This window comes from Nicotiana sylvestris, chromosome 12 (genome assembly GCF_000393655.2).
Source record: "Nicotiana sylvestris chromosome 12, ASM39365v2, whole genome shotgun sequence".
Classification (NCBI taxonomy): Eukaryota; Viridiplantae; Streptophyta; class Magnoliopsida; order Solanales; family Solanaceae; genus Nicotiana; species Nicotiana sylvestris.
In genome coordinates this window covers 78,039,986-78,059,757 of record NC_091068.1, presented here as the reverse complement: position 1 = coordinate 78,059,757, position 19,772 = coordinate 78,039,986, and the positions used below count along the sequence as shown (strand labels likewise).

General features: G+C 34.9%; 1 protein-coding gene across 4 annotated transcripts; it reads left to right on the top strand.

The window, feature by feature from the left end:
• Positions 1-5,963: 5,963 nt before the first annotated feature.
• LOC104247295 (large ribosomal subunit protein P2-like) lies at positions 5,964-10,414 on the top strand. Of its 4 annotated transcripts, XM_009803257.2 has the most exons (4): positions 5,964-6,141; positions 6,332-6,396; positions 7,876-7,940; positions 9,193-10,414. In XM_009803257.2, the coding sequence occupies exon 4, from the start codon at positions 9,671-9,673 to the stop codon at positions 10,205-10,207; it is 537 nt and encodes a 178-aa protein (XP_009801559.1). In that variant the 5' UTR covers positions 5,964-6,141; positions 6,332-6,396; positions 7,876-7,940; positions 9,193-9,670; the 3' UTR covers positions 10,208-10,414. The 4 variants fall into 4 exon arrangements, with proteins under 4 accessions (XP_009801559.1, XP_009801561.1, XP_070021668.1 ...); XM_009803259.2 differs by lacking the exon at positions 7,876-7,940; XM_070165567.1 differs by having other exon boundaries at positions 7,876-10,414.
• Positions 10,415-19,772: the final 9,358 nt, after the last annotated feature.

Here is a 19,772-nt window from a genome sequence, read left to right as displayed (position 1 = left end):
CTCGACTAACACCAAAATTATCGAATTACATCGAATTCAAGTCTAAGTTCCTTTAAAACTTCCAAAACGAGCATTCGATCAAAAACTCGACCAAAATATGTCCGAATGACTTGAAATTTTGCACACATATCCAAAATGGCATAACGAAGCTACAGAAATTCTCGGAATTCCATTCCGACCGTCGGATCAAAATTTCACCTATCAACCGGAAATCGCCAAAATACTAACTTCGCCAAAATGAGCTAATTTCTTCACCGGACCTCCAAAATTAATTCCGATTGCGCTCCTAGGCCTTAAATCATCCCCCGAAACTAACTGAATCATCGGAATTCAATTCTGAGCCCTCTAACTCGCTAGTCAATGTCCAGTCAACTTTTCCAAACTAATTCTTCCTTAAAGAGACTAATTGTCTCATTTCATACCAAACTTGATCCAAATTGACTCAAATTCACCAAGTACAAATATTGAAACATGAATAAGCATTTAACGGGGAATACGAGACGAAAATACAGGAAACAACGGTTCGGATCGTTACACTCACCTGGTTGATAGACTATTGATATTTGAATTATTATTATGTGATACAAAAGAATTATGGAAGTATTCCTAGTGGGATGATCGTGCATGAGGAATATTTTAGTCATTTGAGTGCTGGAGTTGTGATCAGTTACGATGATTAATATGATCTATGAATTTGAAGACTGGGAGTTCCCAGAAGTATAATATTTCGGGATTCGCGGCATGTTGATGTGAGTATTTTATTTGAACTCAGTAGAGGCACTAGTTTCGCTAATTGATTGTGATACCTATGTGTTGTGAGTGTGCATATATGTAAGGTTTGAACCCATGTGCAAGCACCTGAGAAATTATCTGTGCTCGAGAAAATGCCTAAGTTATGATAAGTCTGGAAACGACTGTTGAGCTTTATGCTATGATGTTTTTCAAATATGTAACAATGCGTGAGCTATTTGAGCTGTGATTGAGGATACATAGAAGTTAAAATACCTGAATGAACTTGATAAATGCCTCAACGATGAAATATTTTATTATTATTATTATTTGAGCTACAATAACATGCCTACACTTTAGCATGTCACTTATACCAGTCCAGGAACATGAAAGTTTTATCTTACTCAACATGAAAATGTATACCTGTTTGAATGCTCCCATATAAAATGTTTGAACTGGAGGTCTGAGATTATACCCGGTAGATTATATTATTGGCACGTGAGTTATCCGTGCGTATTTTATTGTTAGCACGTGAGCTGTCCGTGCAGATCTATATACTGATGTGATTGGCACGTCAGTTGTCCGTGCGGGTACTATTGTTAGCACGTGAGTTATGTGGAAATTGCGATTCCCCACTCATTTATATGATTAATAGTTTCCTTTCTGTTTATGCCATGATATTTCCAGATCAGGGCAATTTGAAAAAATAAAATTGGGCGCATGCACATATAGATGGCCTTCTCACAGAATTTGATGAGTTGGATTTAAATAATGTTCTATGCCGAAAAGGCGGGATTACATCGGAATAGTTGGGATAGTTGTGTTTGGTGATATAAAGTCATTGGACCTAGAATGAGTACTATGGAATGTGATTACGGTAGATTTGGGAGAATAATATCGAAAGTGTACGAAGATTTTGGAACGAGACTTTATGGAAAATGGAGTTTCATACTAGTACTTGGTTGGGAAATGGTGTTGAGCAGTTACTGTGATCGGAAATGGTGTTGCAAGTATACGAGTTGCGTAGTATATGGTGTAATTATATTTAGGGTCATGGTTAAAGCTTAATACAACTTGCTCTAATTTATACAGTGTGTAGACATGAAATTCGTGTCTTGAAAAAAATAAAAAATTGGATGTTGGAAGTTTGATTCCAAGGTTTATGGACTAAGGCCAAATTAGTAATTTTCAGTTATGTGGTGTTGTCAGGCCTATATGGTATAGGATGACTTGGGATCACCCTCGGGTATGCATGTATGATAGGTGTTTTAGTGATTTGAAGGTTCAAATATATCAAAGAAGAAATATCACCCCGTGATCATATATATTGGATAGGAAATTTTATGGTCATTTTTATAGTAGATACCTTAGAATAATTATTGGAGGTCGCCAAAGGTTTAGTTCGGGTGTTTGGCATAGAGATTTAAAGTTGAAGAAAGTGAATGGATTATTCTCAATATTTTATCCATGAGTATGTTATGTGAATTTCTAATAAGGGTAAAATATGTGTAGTTACGTCAAGCTTTATGAAATCCTAAATGGAATATACCAAACTATGAGTATGATGACTCCCTATAATTGTCCTCCATGTATTTTGTATTTTCATATATCTATGTCTAAGATGTTAGTTGAAAATCTTTTGTGTATCATTCCGGTGGGATACTACTGAAGGTAAGTTGATGGATAATTGGCTTATGAGGGGAATCTGTTTGTCATCCTTATCAGATAAGTCTGAAAGTTGAGATTGCTTCTGTGAATGTATTATGGCAAAGTGTGTGAGTCGAGGAGCCCACCTTGAAGGCCGAAAACGTTAAGGAAAGAAAATGTTCTCACTTGGTTGTATAGCCCAATAATGGTGGATCGAAAGGTATTTTCTATGTGTTATGATTTAAATAGGTGCAACTCATGTCCATGTATCAATTTTGATAATATAATGCATGTAATGTTGAGATTAATGTTGTTGATATACATTGTGATGCTTTGTCGAGTTGTGAATGTGTTGTTAGGATGATTTTGGTGATTCTCCGGCAGGTGGATAGACCCAATTACAAAGGAGACTCTGCCGAAATTTTTGAGAAATTTGGGACTTAGTAAAAATTTGGGAGCTGGAGGTGTGTGAGAAAAGGGTTAAATTATGTTATGTGTTTGGGGACAGACTCTACTTCTCATTTGAGGACGAATGATCCTAAGTGTGGGAGAATGTAATACCCCGAAAAAATTTTGAAGTACTTAAGCGCTATTAAGAAAGTTGGCGTGCGTTAATTATATTATTTTGTCTGTAAACAAAGACTATTAATATGATGGATATCAATTGGATATGATAGTAAGTGTACAAGGCATATTATAAGTGATTTAGGGTCTACGGAGAGGCCTAAGTCCAAGCCAAGTTGAAAATTTTCATTTTAGACGAAAGTTTCAAATGAGCACGCACAAGGCCAAACTTTGAATGAATATATTTACATATATATAAGGATTTATGTGATTCAAAACCTATCAAATGAAAGATCTTTGAGTCTAGTTTCTAACGCTTCAAACCGTTTGTCATTTGGACACTCCTACAAGATGTTATGGCCAAATTACCAAACGCTGCCGAAAATTGTACTACTGCGCCGCCTTACGCGGCGCCTGGCATGCCGCACCTGTAGGGAATTCCATAATGATCCGAAATTTCATTTCCAGAAGCATTTTGCACATCCGCCCCATGCCCTGCGGTGTCCCACGCACCGCAGCTGTACAAAACCAGGTTTTTAAGACCCGAACCCCATTTTATTTAACTCGTTTGGGGTTTGTTTTTTTTTTGGGAAATTCTGGTGCTTTTAGAGAGAGGGAAGAGAGATTCTAGAGAGAGGAAGAAGCTAAAGCTCGTCCAATCCTTCAAATCCAACAAGAAATCCCTCAAGTACTTCATCAAAGAGGTAAGGATTTATACCTTATTTTCAATTTTGTTTTCAGGTGATTTTTGAGCAAGAATTTATGGGAAAATTTGAGTGAAGTCACTCTAGTCATTGCTAGTCAATAATATGGGATTACCCGACTAGATTACTTATTTTTGGGGTGAAATCCGAAGGATTTAGCCTAGGGATTTGAAAATTTGATTTAAGGATTTGGAGGTCGAATTGATGTCGGAATTTGGTAAAATTTATATTGTTGGCCTTCTGGTCGGATGAGCATTCATATTCCGTAACTTTTGTCGAGTTCCGAGATGTGGGACCCACTGGTATTTTTGAGTGTAATTTCGAATTTTGTGGGAAAATTAGTATTTTCATATGGAACTAATTCCTACAATTTGTATTGAATGAATCACATTAATTGTCGCTAGATTCAAGGCGTTCAGATGCCGAATTGCGAGGCAAGGGCACAGCGGAGAAAGAACTTCACGGTTTAAGATAAGTAACTCTTTTAAACTTAGTACTGAGGGTATGAAACCCCGAATTATGTGCTATGTGATTGATGTTGAGGTGACGCACATACTAGGTGACGGGAGTGTGGGCGTGCACCCTGTGAATGGTGACTCTGCAGGACACTGTGTAGTGGTCCTACTTTGTTGATATCTGTGTTTTCACCATGTGATAAGTAAATTGAGTTGTACATCATGCTAGATATCATATTTAGGCTTTATGTCGATATTGTTGGGACCCATAGTGGTCGTTTCTTGCTGTCATCTCACTGATTTCATTGATATTTCATACTCAGTCATATTCATTTATTCATATAATATCTCAGTCTCAATTGTTATTATTGATACATTATATCATCATTTTTGGGCTAATTTTCATGACATTTTGAGCCCGAGAGACTGGAGAGATTGATGACTGAGTGAGATCGAGGGCCTGATTTTGTGAGGATATTTATGGGATCGGGCTGCATGCCGCAACATGTTGTTACTAATATATGATTGAGTGAGGCCGATGGCCTAATTGATTTATACCACGAGATGGCTTGTTATAGCGCTTGGGCTGAAGGATCCCCTCCGGAGTCTGTACACACCTTCAGTGAGCGCAGGTACCTACTGAGTACGAGTGCCGAGTGTCGAGTGACTTGTGAGGATTGAGTGATTGTGAGGCATGAGTGACTGTGAGGATTGAGTGACTGGGAGGACTGAGTGACTAAGAGGATTGAGTGACAGGGAGGACTGCGTGAATTGATACTCTGAGAGTATACACATAGTTTTATCACTATTTTGCATTGCATTGGCATGCACATTGAAATACAGGCATAGAGATGTACTTTCTTCATGCCATTTGAAAAAAATGAAATCTTCTATTTTAGAAAGAAAGTTTTATGAGAAAAATCATAGTCTTCAGACTTACTCATATTTTGGTGATTTCAATGAAAAGAATTGAGTTTCACTATTATACTTGAAAAGAAAATATTTTTTTTGGGATTGTGAATGAGTTGAGAATTTTATTATTGAGTTATGCCTTGTGATGCTTTAACTATATTGTTATGAGATGTTACTGGATATTGGAGTGGATTCTGACTTTGGTACAAGCTCGTCACTACTTTCAACCTAAGTTTAGGTTTGTTACTTATTGAGTACATGGGGTCGGTTGTACTCATACTACACTTCGTGCACATTGCGTGCAGATTTCGGATGTCGACGTTGCTGTGTTCGATGGGAGCTGACTTGGAAAATGTACCGGCGTCCCTGTTGTAGCTGCCTCTTGTTCATGGTAGTCCTAGATTCATTAAACTCTGTTTATGTACTTTTCAAACAGAAGATGTATTTATTTCATATCAGTTTTGTAAATTACACTATTAGAAGCTCATGATTTGTACTACCAGTCTTTGAGGAGTGTATTAGAATTTGTCAAATATTTATTAAATAAGATTGTGGTTAGTTGGCTTACCTAGCAGGTGAGGTTAGGTGTCATCACGGCTAGTTGGATTTTGGATCGTGACAACAGTCCCGAGTGGGGTTGATCTCTTGGATCCGGATAGAGGCGCCCCATGGATCCTGATAGAGGCGCCCCATGACTGCAAAAGTATTTGGAGACCGTTCAGTAATTGCGAGAAAATATTTTCTGTAGCGACCTACTCGCCCGAAAAAGTACTGCTTTTGTTGCAACCTTTTCCAATGGCCACTAATGTTTCTATATTAAAATTCTAAAAAGTACAATGTGTTACATGTTGAGGTGACATAATCGCCAGTAATACTTTTGTTTTGGAAAATAAAAAATGAGTTACACTTAGAAGAAATTAGCCCCAAATGGAAAACAATATCAAAAGTTTAGCGGGTTTGAAAAAAAAGTTTAGCGGGTTATTTTCTCGTCAAATGTTATTCCCCGTGACCACACACAGATCGAAGCTCTCAACTCCCCTTAAATAGACCAACAATTTAGCCCCTGCATTTCCATTATCATCTACAGCTCTCTTTAGTATTCAAGCTCTTAAACTTCCGACTATTATCAGGTTCACCAATCTATCCCTCTCTCTCTATCTTCATTTGTCTACGTCAGTTTCTCGTCTTGTTCATTAATTAATCTGTCAATTTCCGGTTAAAGAATGAACATTTTTGAGATAGAGTTTCTCTAATTCATGAGATGATGTAAAAAGTTTTAGCAACTACTTTTCACTTTTAATAAATTCAAAGGTTTTGCAGAGAATTGAAGTTTATTGAGGATGTCAGGACGTGGAAAGGGAGGCAAAGGAGGATCAGAGCACACCGTAAGTTCTTCAAAATATGCTTATGTGATTGTAGCTATGGGTTTTGTGGTGGTTTAACGGTGGATAGATCAGGAAGGAGAGGGGGCGAGAAGAAGGGGGTAGGGACAGAGATAGTTTTTTGTTAAGAATAAATTTTTTATGTTAAATCTGATGTGTGAAATTAAAATAATAGGTGGAATGTTTTAATTGTTTGAGTTTTCCACGTAGGAGGCGCTTGACACCATGTCCTTTTTTTAGATTCCCTTTCTGTTTGATTCCCCTTCTATCCCTTTGTTGGAGTTATTGCTCGTGACTGGAACCCATGACCCTAGGATTGTAGGTGCGGTGTTGATCATCTGAGCAACCTCTCTTGTCCGCCATGCCCTTAAGTTGCTCGAAAGACCGAGTGTTGTGTTTAATTGGAACAATTTGGCATCGATTGAGGAGTTCTTGTAGCCTTAATTCAAAACTAAGTTGCTAAATGAAGAAATTTGGTAAGTCTGAGGGGCCGTCTATGTATTCAACCCTTTTCCCTTTGCTTTTCTTTCCATCAAGACAAATTGAACTAGGATGTTAAATTCTGTCAACTACGCCTCTATTTAACATAGTTGAGGTTGCCTGTGAATCCTTTGAACAATGATGTTCCGTCTAGAATTTTTGGTTTTGTCTCTTGATAAGGTTTTCTTAGAAATCCATCCAATGCAAAATTAATATGCTTTGTTTAGTGGTTTGTAAATACTCTTTTCATCTTGATTGAGGTGATCTACTTTCTTTAGTCTGTCTGTCTTAATTCACTCCATTTCCCCCAGTTGGTGTAGTTTCTCTTCGCAAAGAAACCAAATTATTTAAAGCAATAGAAATTGTTTCATTGCAGCTTTAGGGGGTGTTTGGTATAAAGGAAAATATTTTTAATTTTTCCATATTTGGTCGGTTTAAATATTTTGAAAAACATTTTCTTTGTGAACTCGTTTCCCTCCAATTGGACGAGAATGAAATCCCACCAAAATGAGGGAAAACATTTTCTGGAACTCTTTTCAACATTTCCTACCTTATTATCCACCCCACCCCTACCCCACAACCCCCACCCTTACCCCCACTCCCACTCCACCACCCCTTCCCCCGCCGCCCCCACCCCTAGAATCAAACCTACTACCCTCTCTATTCTTTACCCATTTTGTCTCCCATAGTGTTTAACTAAATTATATATTTTTCAAAAAAAATATTTTCTGCTACCTAACCAAACACCAAATAATAAATAAGAAAATCTATTATTTTTCAAGAAATTTTTTTTCCGGAAAATATTTTTGTCCTACCAAACTCACCCTTAATGTAAAAAGCATATTAACAAAACTCATTTTCTGATGTTCTAATATTAATTTTGATATATTTCTACCTTTAAATAATGAAACATTCAAGAGTTGTTTTTGTCTGTCTATGTGCTAGCCAAACGTGCTACCAGATAAGATCTTTTCGGTGGTAGTTAACAGACTTCTCTTGCAGGTCAAAGCTACTGTAGAAAATGTAGATGAAGATATTCGAGAACTATCTGATGCCAATTTTGTAGGGTATTCCCTTCACTGTGGCCTCAGCTAATCTTTGTCATGTGATTATTTTTTGTCTAATTATGACTATTATGCATAATTATCTTTTTCATAGATGGTGCTATGTGAAAAGTTCATTCCTTTAGGATGGTAAATAGAAGTTAACTCAAATCCATTCTTTTTAGCAATTTATTGAGACCACGTTGGTGCAGCAGAGAGAAAAGTTAGGATAGTTCAATACAGCTGCATGAAACCTCTAATACTTTCAGAGACCTGAAAACCTGTGGGCTTGCCCGCTTTTGGTTGAAAGGGAAACTAAGGAGTTTGGAAGAAAAAAAGAAAAGGAAAATCTATCACGATCAAAAGAGTACTTAAACATAACATTTGATGATATTAATGGCTGCCTGGAGATATAAACCACTTAGAACGCTTTTCCAGTCCTGCAAGTTGAATCCATGGGATCACTCCTGCGTACATTATTATTCTCAAGGTTCTTTAATTGCATTTTTCTTTTGGTCTGCTACCACTATATTTTCCATATTAGCGGTTAAAAGGATTGGCACAGTGGAACGCAACTTTTAGATCTGGAACAGTTTAATTTTTCAATTGACGTGTGACACATGTCAAAATCTTTATATAAGTGTATACTTACCTAACAACAACAACAACAACAATAACAAACCCAGTTTGATCCCATAAATGGGGTCTGGGGAGAGTAGTGTGTACGCAGACCTTACCCCTACCTCATAGAGATAGAGAGACTGTTTCCGATGGACCCTCGGATAAGTGTATACTTACCTTATCAAAGAAAATTCTTTACATAAGTGTAGTATTTGGGGAGGGGGAGCATCTTTGAATAGGAAAAGAATGGATTTGCAGGGTCCCAAATGAATTGATTAATTAATGTATTTTCGGTTTGACGTGAAAGATTTAGTGCAACAAATTTGCGAGATTGTAATGTCGCAAGAAAATTGTTATCTCTTTTATATCATATCATTTGATGAATAACAAGGTTCCAGAATATCGAAAAGCTCCTCATGTCATCCAACAGGTTGATGCCAAATCTTCAATTGTTTGTTTACTTTTTTTTGTCCTTTATGTTTCATGTATGAACTTTGCTGGTCGTGGTGTGGTTTTACTTTTTATCGTACTTTATGTTTCATGTATGTACTTTGCTGGTCCTGGTCAGCTTTACCCATGGATAATGTGTCTTTTTACATTTTTCATACTTTATGTTTCATATATATTCCATTTAACAGTAATCTGTAATGGACAGCACACGGGTGAAAATGTCAGAGCTGTTGCCCCTACCTTGGCTCTATGAAATGAGCCCTTGCTTTGTCAGTATGGGTGGTGCCACCATAACAACAAGAGTGTTGACTGTGTTGGCATTCTGAACCCTTGCATCTCCAAACTAAGGGGTGAATTGATGTATCCAAATCCAGCTGCTGGAATTGATATTATAAATGGAGGAGATTTGCTGCTGCTTTGTGTAAAGAAGCAGTGCCTAATTATTCAATTTAGGCGCATGATGACCTTGGATGATCTAACTGAAATCCCCGATTCTCTTATGCAGTTCCTGAATGACAAAAGTATCACTCTTGTTGGTCCTAAAAACATAAGCCATAAATCTACTCTCTTTTATGTATCTGAAGTTCGCAGCGAGATAAAATTGGAATGTAACAGAATCGTGGATATTTGTTATTTGGGTGCTAAGATTCTTATGAAGCCAAAGCTTCTCACTGGAAGATCTGATGGTTGAAGCTGGGCTTGATCATATTAAGAGACCTATCATTAATAATGGTGAAATGCGTACTAACTGGCAATCGTCTTCAGTTCTGTCGGAGGAGGAGGTGAAATACGCAATGTATGAAGTTTACTCATGCTACCTAATTGCAAGCAAGCTTTATGATGCCAATTGCAGATTCAAAGCAGCTTCCTCTCACTCCTTTGACACAATAGTGAAGGTAGCAGCTGCCTATGTGCTCGCCATTTTGGGAGGCCATACGTCTCCTTGCGCCAATGACTTGAAGGACATCTTACCCTGTGTTGGAGCTGAAGCTGATGATGATGATAGGATAGAGCTACTGCTATCACAAGTCAAGGGTAAGGCTATCACTGGGTTAATTGCTACTGCACGTGAAAAATTTGCAAAATCAGTACCCGCTGGTGGAGGTGCTATTGCCATTGCTGCTCCTGCAGGTGGTGCTTCAGCTGAATCCAAGGAGGAGAAGGTGGAAGAGTCAGGCGAGGATATGGGCTTCGTTACACTCGTCGGTTTCGGTGTGTAGAAAGAGTTTATTTATTAGGTTCTCAAAATTCTTAGCTTTGGAGATAGAGCAACACTATGTTTTGTATTTGATTAGTGAACTTAATATATCACATAGCTAGATACTGCTGTCTCAAAGCCTTGGCAATTTTTGTAGATGAAACTTTCGTATCCCTTCATCTTGCCCCCACCAAAATCTATTGAATAAAGACGTGATATCTTTATATAACCCATCTGGCATTCTGAAGCATGTTAGGGGTCGTTTGGTACGAGGTATAAGAAGGTATAGTGCTGGTATAAAAAATTAATACCACCTTAATACTTTGAAACATCCTCTCTGCCCCCTCGGGGTAGAGGTAAGGTCTGCGTACATATTACCCTCCTCAGACCCCACTTGTGGGATTACATTGGGTTGTTGTTGTTGTTGTTAATACTTTGTTTGGTTAGCAAACTTGATATAAGTTATCCGAGATTAAAATTAGTACTGGGATAATTTCTACCTTGTAGAGAGGGGTAATTAGTGCCGCGATAACTTATATCTTCTTCTTCTTAGAAATTATGCAACTGTCATTTTTAATACAACCTACCAAAAGTGGATAAAAAATAATACCAAGATACCCGATCATAATTAATCCAAGCATAACTTATCCCGGCATAAGCCGTATTCAAACCAAACGACCCCTTATTGTGTAGGCGGGTATAGCTGAAAGAACTGATTTCAACATCAGTTCTCAATACTTAATAAAAGACAACATCTCTTTAATCTTCTCACAAGTGCTGGCAGGCCCAAATACTTATTGTTTGTACATCATATCATGTCTATATATATATATATTAAAAGCACGAAAATCCTTAGCGAAATATCGTTCATCTTTTTTAACCTTTAAAAATATAGTTCATATTGGACAAAATAGTAATTTAATTATTTTTCCTACTATTTAGGATGCTAAAATCAACAAAAAATTGATTGTTAAAACTTTCCTTGTTTAAATTATACTTTTCTACTTCAAGTTTCCTAGAAGTTGAAGATCTTTGTGAATTTACCACGCCTATTCCTAATTATGCATGTAAAAACTGATAAGAATCTTACTCTTCTACTTTAAGTTTTCTAGGTTTAATGATCTTTATAATTAATTAGGAATCGCAGAAAGTATCTATGTCTAAGTTTTAATCTTTTTTTTTTGTAACAATTATTTTAATCATATGTAAACTAAATTAGATAAAAATAAAGTTAAATTCTAACCACGCATCTTTGTGTAAAGATCTAAAGTCGATTTAGTTTCCCCTAAAACTTAGCATTTTTTAAATCAACTAAATGTTATGTATTAAATTCTTCCTTATTTGAATGATTCGGAAAGTTTTAATAATAAATATCTTATATAATATCTTTTCGTATTTGTATTGTTATCAATTTGTAAAAGACATCGGATCAGGATCAGAAGGATCAAAAAATCGCTAATTCACACAGAAAGAGATATCAAACTGAGAAGTTAAAGATAATCAATAGCAAAGTAACGATGTGGTTGTTGATTATAGTTGCTTTGTCAATCAAAATAATATGGCATTGTTCTAACAGTAGGTGAAATAAGTTATCCTGTAATTTTTTAAAAATAAAAAATAAAAAAATCTACATAAACTGATATTTAAAATAAAAAAATTAGCGAATTTTCGAAAAAAACTTAAGACATATTTATCAATTTTTAAAGAGGATAACCTTTTTATTTTGGAAGATTTTACAAGAAAAAAGTTCAAAACATTTTCAAAATAAAAGACACTTCGGGTGTCTTTGGTATAACGGAAAATGTTTTCCGTAGAAAATGTTTTCTTGGTAAACAAGTAGTAATCTTATTGATTTTTTGGTGTTTGTTACGCAAATTAAAGAAAATGACTTCTCAAGAGTATTCATAAATAATTTAGATATAATAAACATGAACCCATAAACTTTCAAACCAACAACCTTCCGAACCCACAAATTTCATAAACTTTCGAACCGCTAAACTTTTGAGCGCGAAATTTTGAACCCGTAAACTTTGTAATTTCTAAACCCGTAAACTTCCAAACACATAAACCTCTGAACTCATAACTTTGGAACTTGTAAAATTTTGAACCTTTAAACCGATAAATAAAAAAATTAAACTGTAAAATATATTTAAAAAATTATTTTTTTTCGAGGGGGGGGGTGCTGAGTGGTGCAGAAAAACGAAAAAAAAAAAAATTAAAACTGAAAAATATATTTAAATTTTGGGGGAGGGGATGGGTGGTGCAGAAAAACGAAAAAACGGAAATTTGAAATTGCAAAAAAAAAGGTTAAAAAATAAATTTTTTTTAGTTATGGGGGTGGGGGTGGGGTGGAGGGATAATAGGGTGGGTGGTAACAGAAAAACTGAAATTTAAAAAAAAAATCTTTTTTTTGGAGAGAGGGGGTGGGATGGGGAAGGTTGAGAGGGATTTTTGAAAAATGTTTTCCCTTCTCTTGATAAGGAAAATATTTTCCTCCAATTGGAGGAAAATGAGTTAATAAGTAAAAAAACCAACCAAACATAAAAAAAATTGAAAAATATTTTCTTTCGTACCAAACACACCCTTAAGTTGCTTTATGCGACAGTTAATGTATTTTTGTTTTAATCACATAAATCGAACATGTCCAAATATAATATTCCAGAGGCAATTTTTCCGAATTAGTTTTTAGTCTTTGTCAAGCATGAATACCATAATCACAATTGATAAATAGTCGCGAAAGCACAATAATGACTTGACACTTTTTTTTTTATAGTATTGTATATCTCAAACAGATTGTTTAATAATATTTGTATAATTTTATAAAATTATATACTCATTAACATGGGTACATGTGCAAAGCACATACCTTAAATACTTAAAGTATTTGTCTAACGAAGCAAATTAAAGATGGATGTAATTGTAATATCCAAGATATAAAACTACTATGTTAATCATGTATACATTCGTTATTTCTAGCGTCCAAGTAGTATAAAACTTTGACTGCCAACAAATACGTCACCTATCTTGCCGATCAAGTAAATCAAATTATGGCTTATAATATACTTATGTAGATGGGGGGCCAAATTCTTCGACTATACAACAAATTTAGGGGTGGCAGATGGGCGAGTTGGGCTGAATTTGGACGGGCCAAGATGGGTTAGGTCAATAAATTGATCATTGCTCAATCCAGTCCAAAGTGTACTTGGGTTAAGATGGGCTGAGTCAAGATGAGTTAAATAATGGGTCATAACCCAACCCGCCCAACTTGACTCATGTTTTAGAATCATGCTCATCTTGCATAAAAAAAGCATTTTACCTTAAAATGTAAAAGTTGAAAAAACATTTAGGGGTGGGGTGTGGGGTTGGGGGGTTGGGGCGGGTGGGTGATGCAGAAAAACAAAAAAAAATAGAAAATTAAAAATTTTAAAAAAAGTAACAGAAAATAGAAAATTGAAAAAAAAAGGTAAACAAAAAAAATTTTCAGGGGGAGGGGCAGAAAAAAACAGAAAATTAAAAATACAAAAAAAAGTAAAAAAAATTTTTTGAGAGGAGGGGGGTTTTGCCCGGGGGGTGCAGGGTGGGTGAGTGGGTGGTGCAGGAAAAAAAATAGAAAATTGAAAATACAAAAAAAAAAAAAAAAAGTAAAATTAGGGCAACTAAATAAATTTCTATATAAGTTGGGTTTAGATACCTTTAGTTTTGAGTGAGTTTCATGGGTTGTATTTGGGCTGCTTAATGGGTCAGAATGAGTTATAAAATATAGAGAATTTTTTATAAAGCACTATCTTTTAGTGGTAACTAGCTATCTATAGATACCATTTACAATATTACGGATTGTAGATGCGTTTTCTGTTGTTATAAGATGCATTAGATGTATTTAAGCTATAAGATGCATTAGATGTATTTAAGCTACTGTATTCATGAATACAGTAACAAAAACAGGCGTGAATCAGGGAAGTCCAGCTAATCAGTTATTGTATTCGAGTGTATTCGACTGTATTCATGGCGTGAAACATGGGATTACAGCTGGACAAATTATTGTATTCGACTGTACTCACGGTGTAAAACATGGGATTACACTGTTTTTAAACGAAAAGTGAATCAATTAACATAATAAACTCCTAATATAACTCAACAAACTCAATTATAACACACAAATTTTGTATTTCCAGTTATAAAAAAGATTCTCAACCGAAAAATACCCCAAAAAATATAGCAATTTTCAGAGAAATTATATAATACATCTGAATACATAAATTATATTAATTTAAAAAAAACATATGAACATATTTTTGGCATATAGCGAGACAGTGAATATAATGGAATACATAGAATACAGCGGGATACATTGAAATACAATGAAAAAAAAGACAATGAATACAATGAAATACATAAAAATACAATGAGATAGATTGAATTACAATGAAAAAAAAAAAGACAATGAAAACCCTGCTTTGAGTTTGCCTTTTCCTTTTGCTGTTCGACTGACGAAGCATTTTTGTATGAAATTGTGATCTACGGTTTCGATTGATGAGGTCAGGGGTTTGGATTTTGCGATTTCGGTTATTCGCATCATCTTGATTTCACCGCATAATGCTCAAAACCTAGGATGAATCTGGCTCTGCAATGAAACGTGAAAGTGACGAAGTAATTGGAAACCCCTCAAAAACCCTTCTCGGGTCGCGACAAATATAGAAATTAAGAAAGAGAAATTTTCATGTATCAAAGTAGAGAGAGAAAGAAAATAGTGTAACCGAATAGCGTATTTAGTGGCTTAGGAGTAGGAGGTAACCAAAATTAGATATTTTGCTATAAACATTAAAAGGTATCTATATTATATTTATTTAAAATAAATAAGGTGTTAACCTTTGCTATATAAGGTAAAAATTCCTAAAATATAATGGGTCAGCCCAAGTTAACCCATGAGCAAAAATTATGTAATCCAACCCACTAATCTCTGGATGGGTTAGATAGGTTTGGGCTCAAATTGGCACCCCAAAGTCAACAATACATATATTCTATTTGCTCTTGCCATATCAATCTCACAGGAACAACAGAACAAGAATACTTCTATATATCAATAACTTTGGAAAACAAAGCGCAATTATGCCGATCAAATTCACATAGCAGACTGCTATTAGCAGTGAAGGCCCATCAAATAGTAGCATTCTTGCTGAGAGGAAAATCACAGATCATATATTGCTAGATGGACATCAAGCAGAGGTATGAAGCTCCTGTCACTTTTGCTCCTGAGTCCTGCCCTTCTTGAATAGCAGCAGAAACTGTGTATGGTATTCTCAAAAGCATCTAGCAACTTACTTAACTTCTCTTGACATTATGAGTATGACATATCAACAGTTGATATTTTTGGATTCATGTTATTCTTTTATTTACTTTTATAGGGATAAGCACTGAGCATGTGTTTTTTTCTGAAGTAAAAGATGTACCTCCTATTATATAGTGTGAAGCTGTGTCTTGGCCGCACCTTATTGCAAACCAAGTCCATGAAAATATTTTAATTAGGACAATGGTGTGTGGAGTTTTACTGTCTTTTTTTCTTCTGTATGTTCTTTTTTCTTTTTCTGTTTTTAATTTGTGACTTTGTTGCAGAGAGTTGGTATTTTAAGATTTTTTTTTTTTTTGTTAAGATAATGTATAATGTTGTATAGAAGAAAATTCAAACTTTAATTTTGACCGACTTATATACTCTTTAAATTGCTTATATATCAAAGTTACCTTTTTTTGTCATGCTATATGAATTTACCATAACTAAATATAAATTTGAGAATACGTATAAACCGGATATGCCCCTTATGTGATATTTAACTATATTCCGTAATATTTGGACGCTATTTGTATGCGTATTTACGCTTTTGTATATGGTTGTTGGATATATCGATTTAATAGAGTTTATAGAGGTAACTGCTTTGGTATTTTTTCTGAAGTCCAAGTTGCAATCTAATATACGAAGTAAAAAACTGCTATCACTACAAAATATTGATTATATAGTCCAAGTAAAGCTATACGATAACTATAGAGACCTATCATATTTAAAAGTCTTTCTATGACTAGCATTTTTTTTTTGTATTGATCTTCTTCCCTTACAAAATACTACTCCAATTAAAGGATTGGCACAAGAGTATTTTTATCCTTTATCTATACTGTTGTTTTTTTGCTTATTTTATCTATACTCTTGAATATAGAATATCTCTTTTTTTTTATTAAAGTGGACAGCTTTGGTCAACCCCTAATAAAACTAACGAAAAAAATAATGGATGTGGCAAAACGTGTTCCCTTACAATTTAGGTATCATACTATTAAACATTTTCCCTTTTCATTTAATAGTTTAGCTATATATATCCTTATCGTTACTAAATTTTTAACCTTAAGGAGTTAGAATCTAGATATTGAATTGATTAGGATTGGAGTTGAAGACTTTCTAGAGGTAAACTATTTTTTTTAATTTGTTATGTAATTAAGAATTTTTAATTTTAGATATAAAATTTTGTACTAATTAACGTAGGATAACGTACAGTACAACAAAAAAACAATGTCAGGAAAGTTAGAAAATTACAAATTGACTTTTTATTTAACGTAGGATAACGTACAGTACAACAAAAAAACAATGTCAGGAAAGTTAGAAAATTACAAATTGACTTTTTATTCTTTGTTTTCTCTGTTGTTAATATATCTTAATCTAAAGAATTATGACTTCCGTAGAGTCGCCATTACATGGTGTGACCATAATTTTTAAATGTTGTTGCATTCTTTAAGTAATTTTACAGCTAACATAATTCTTAGAATATTTAGTTCCATTTTATCCTTAGATTGTGTCAAAACTTTTGTTAATGAGGTAATTAGTTTGGATTATATATTATTTTCTTTTTTCCTTTTTTGTTGTTTCAAGGAACTAATTATCGAACTTCATATATATTCATGGATCGAAAAAATTTCATCCATATTCAGTAACATATAGTTTTAGAATATATATGCAATTTAAAATTTATTACTTTTGAACGTGTTTTGCAATATTTGACGCAAAATACCTCGTGCATCACACGAACATATAGACTAATATTATTATAAAAGCACGAATAACTTATGCTAAATGTTGCACGATTAAAATATCCCCAAGATATTGATGGACTTTTATAACCTTAAAAATTTATATAATTTAAGGATATAATTGTAAATCACCTAAGATTAAAATTCTTTTTAGATTTAAACTACACATACGCCAAACCTACTAATTTGAATTTGGGTCAAATTCGTAAAAATAACACGGTATAACCAGTTTTCGGACTGGTCATTCAAAAATAGCCAGCGGTTACGAAGTCAATGAAAAATAGCCACTATTTTGCTGCAACAGGGACTGATCCAGCATAATATACTGGAGTTTGGTGCACCTGTGTATGAACTCCAGCATATTATGTTGGACCGATATACTTTGCTGACTCCAGTATAATATACTGGAGACTGGAGCACCAGTGCTCCAAACTCCAGTATATTATACTGGACAATTATACTTGCTGGAACTCCAGTATATTATGCTGAAGTTCTAGTGTACTTATGCTGGAACTCCATCATATTATGCTGGAGTTCCAGCATACTTATCCTGGAACTCCAGTATAATATGCTGGAGTTCAAACATACTTATGCTGGAACTTCAGTATAATATACTGGCGTATTTTTCGGGTTTTGAACAGTGTTTTCGCTCAAATTTATCTTACATAAAAAGTGGCTAAATTTCGATTACTTTTGAAACTAGACTATTTTTGAACAACCAATTATAAATTTGGCTATTTTTCAACACCATTCAAAACTACAACTTGATATACCCTTATTCTTCAAGAAATCCAGCTTCTTCATGACCACTGCAGGTATGTGTCCAAGCCTTCTGTGCCATGTGAATATATCAGTCATCATTTCTGTAGCAAGACAACTCCTAATTCTTTGTGCTACTTATTCCTGTCAATCTTCCTTGGGATCAAGAGATAAAGGCCACCTCTCTCCTTACCAATCCCCTTCACCCTCCAGGTCCCGAAACACATAGAATGTTGGAAAAAAGTTCACGGAGCACTGCAGTTCCCTTGTTAATTTTGAAACTGACAATAAGTTATACTTAAACTTAGGCACACACAGTACATCGTGGACTGTATCATTTCCTATGAGATTGTAGCTACCTTGATAGGTGACAAGGACAGACTTACCATTTGGAGGGTGCACATTACCTCTCTTATACAACAAATTATGATTTGAAGTCATGTGATTAGTTGCTCCAGTATCTATAATCCAAGGATCTCTGCAATTTTCAAAAAATTGTGAAACGTCATTACCTGTCTTGTTAGCCATGTGATCATCTGACATCTCCTTGTTCAACAACCTCATTATCTGCCCATATTGCTCTTCAGTGAAGAAATTAGTCATTCCTTGATGTCCTTCAGCTTTACCTTTGTACTTAGCATTTTCCTGTTCATGATTGTTGTCAATTACCATTGCATTTGCTTGTCTGTAGTGTTGATTCCTTTTTTCCTTAAAACCCGGTGGATAACCATGGTGTTTATAACAAGTATCTTTGGTATGACCCTTGAATCGGCAATACTCTCAATACAGATTGCTAAATTTTCTAAATTTTACTGGATTCTCCTTAGTACTCATGAATGTTGTAGAATCATTCATATCACTTGCCAAATTGACTTGTAAATTAGACAAATAGACCTCCTCTGATTTTTCTCATTGATCAACATTGCAAGCGCACGATTTACTGAGGGTGATGGAGATTGCAATAAAATTTGACTTCTAATGGCTCCATATGACTCATTTAGTCTCATTAAAAATTGAATTTTTTTTGTTGATCTAGATGTTCAATAAAATCCCTTGTTCCAATAGTAACAGGAAGTGAAGGAATTAAGGATCCATACCCATTCCATAGATATTTCAGTCTAAAATGATAAACAGAAATGCTTGAAGTACCTTAAGAATTTTGGCTATCTGTCATTGAAGGTTATACACTCTAGATATGTTAACTTTGTTGAAATGATCCTCTAAATCTAGCCAAACTTCATGAGCATTATCAGCATAAACAATTTCAGTAATCAAATCTGGTGAAACAATGTTCATTATCGTTGTTAGGACTGTTGCATTGACTCGCTCCGAATCTTCTCCTAGATCCTCAGTGAATTGACATTTCGTACAAGTTCCGTCAATGAACCTAGCTTACGCTTTGCTCGTAATGCTATCACCATCGCTTTGCTCCAAACTGAATAATTTTCAGTTCCTTTCAGCTGAATCGAGATGATTACATTACTAGAATTATCTAATGGTTGTAGAAACAAAGGGTGTCTAGGGTTATCAATGTCTAACGTTGCCATTGTTGAGCTTCAAAGCCTCTGAAGAAGCAACTAACTTCCTTCGATTTGAACGAAAACAGTTTCTCTACAATCGAAAAGTAAAAATCAAATTGAGCTTTAATCGATCCACCAAGCTCTGATACCATATTAAATCACGCCATTGTTGTGTGATATTTGAGCTACTGAAAGTATCGAAGAAAAAGAGAAAGTCGGTTCTGGAGAGAAACTCTCATTTGT

Excerpts from the sequence above, each read along its gene's own strand:
- LOC104247295 (XM_009803259.2), top strand. The coding sequence starts at position 9,671 with ATGGTTGAAGCTGGGCTTGATCATATTAAGAGACCTATCATTAATAAT.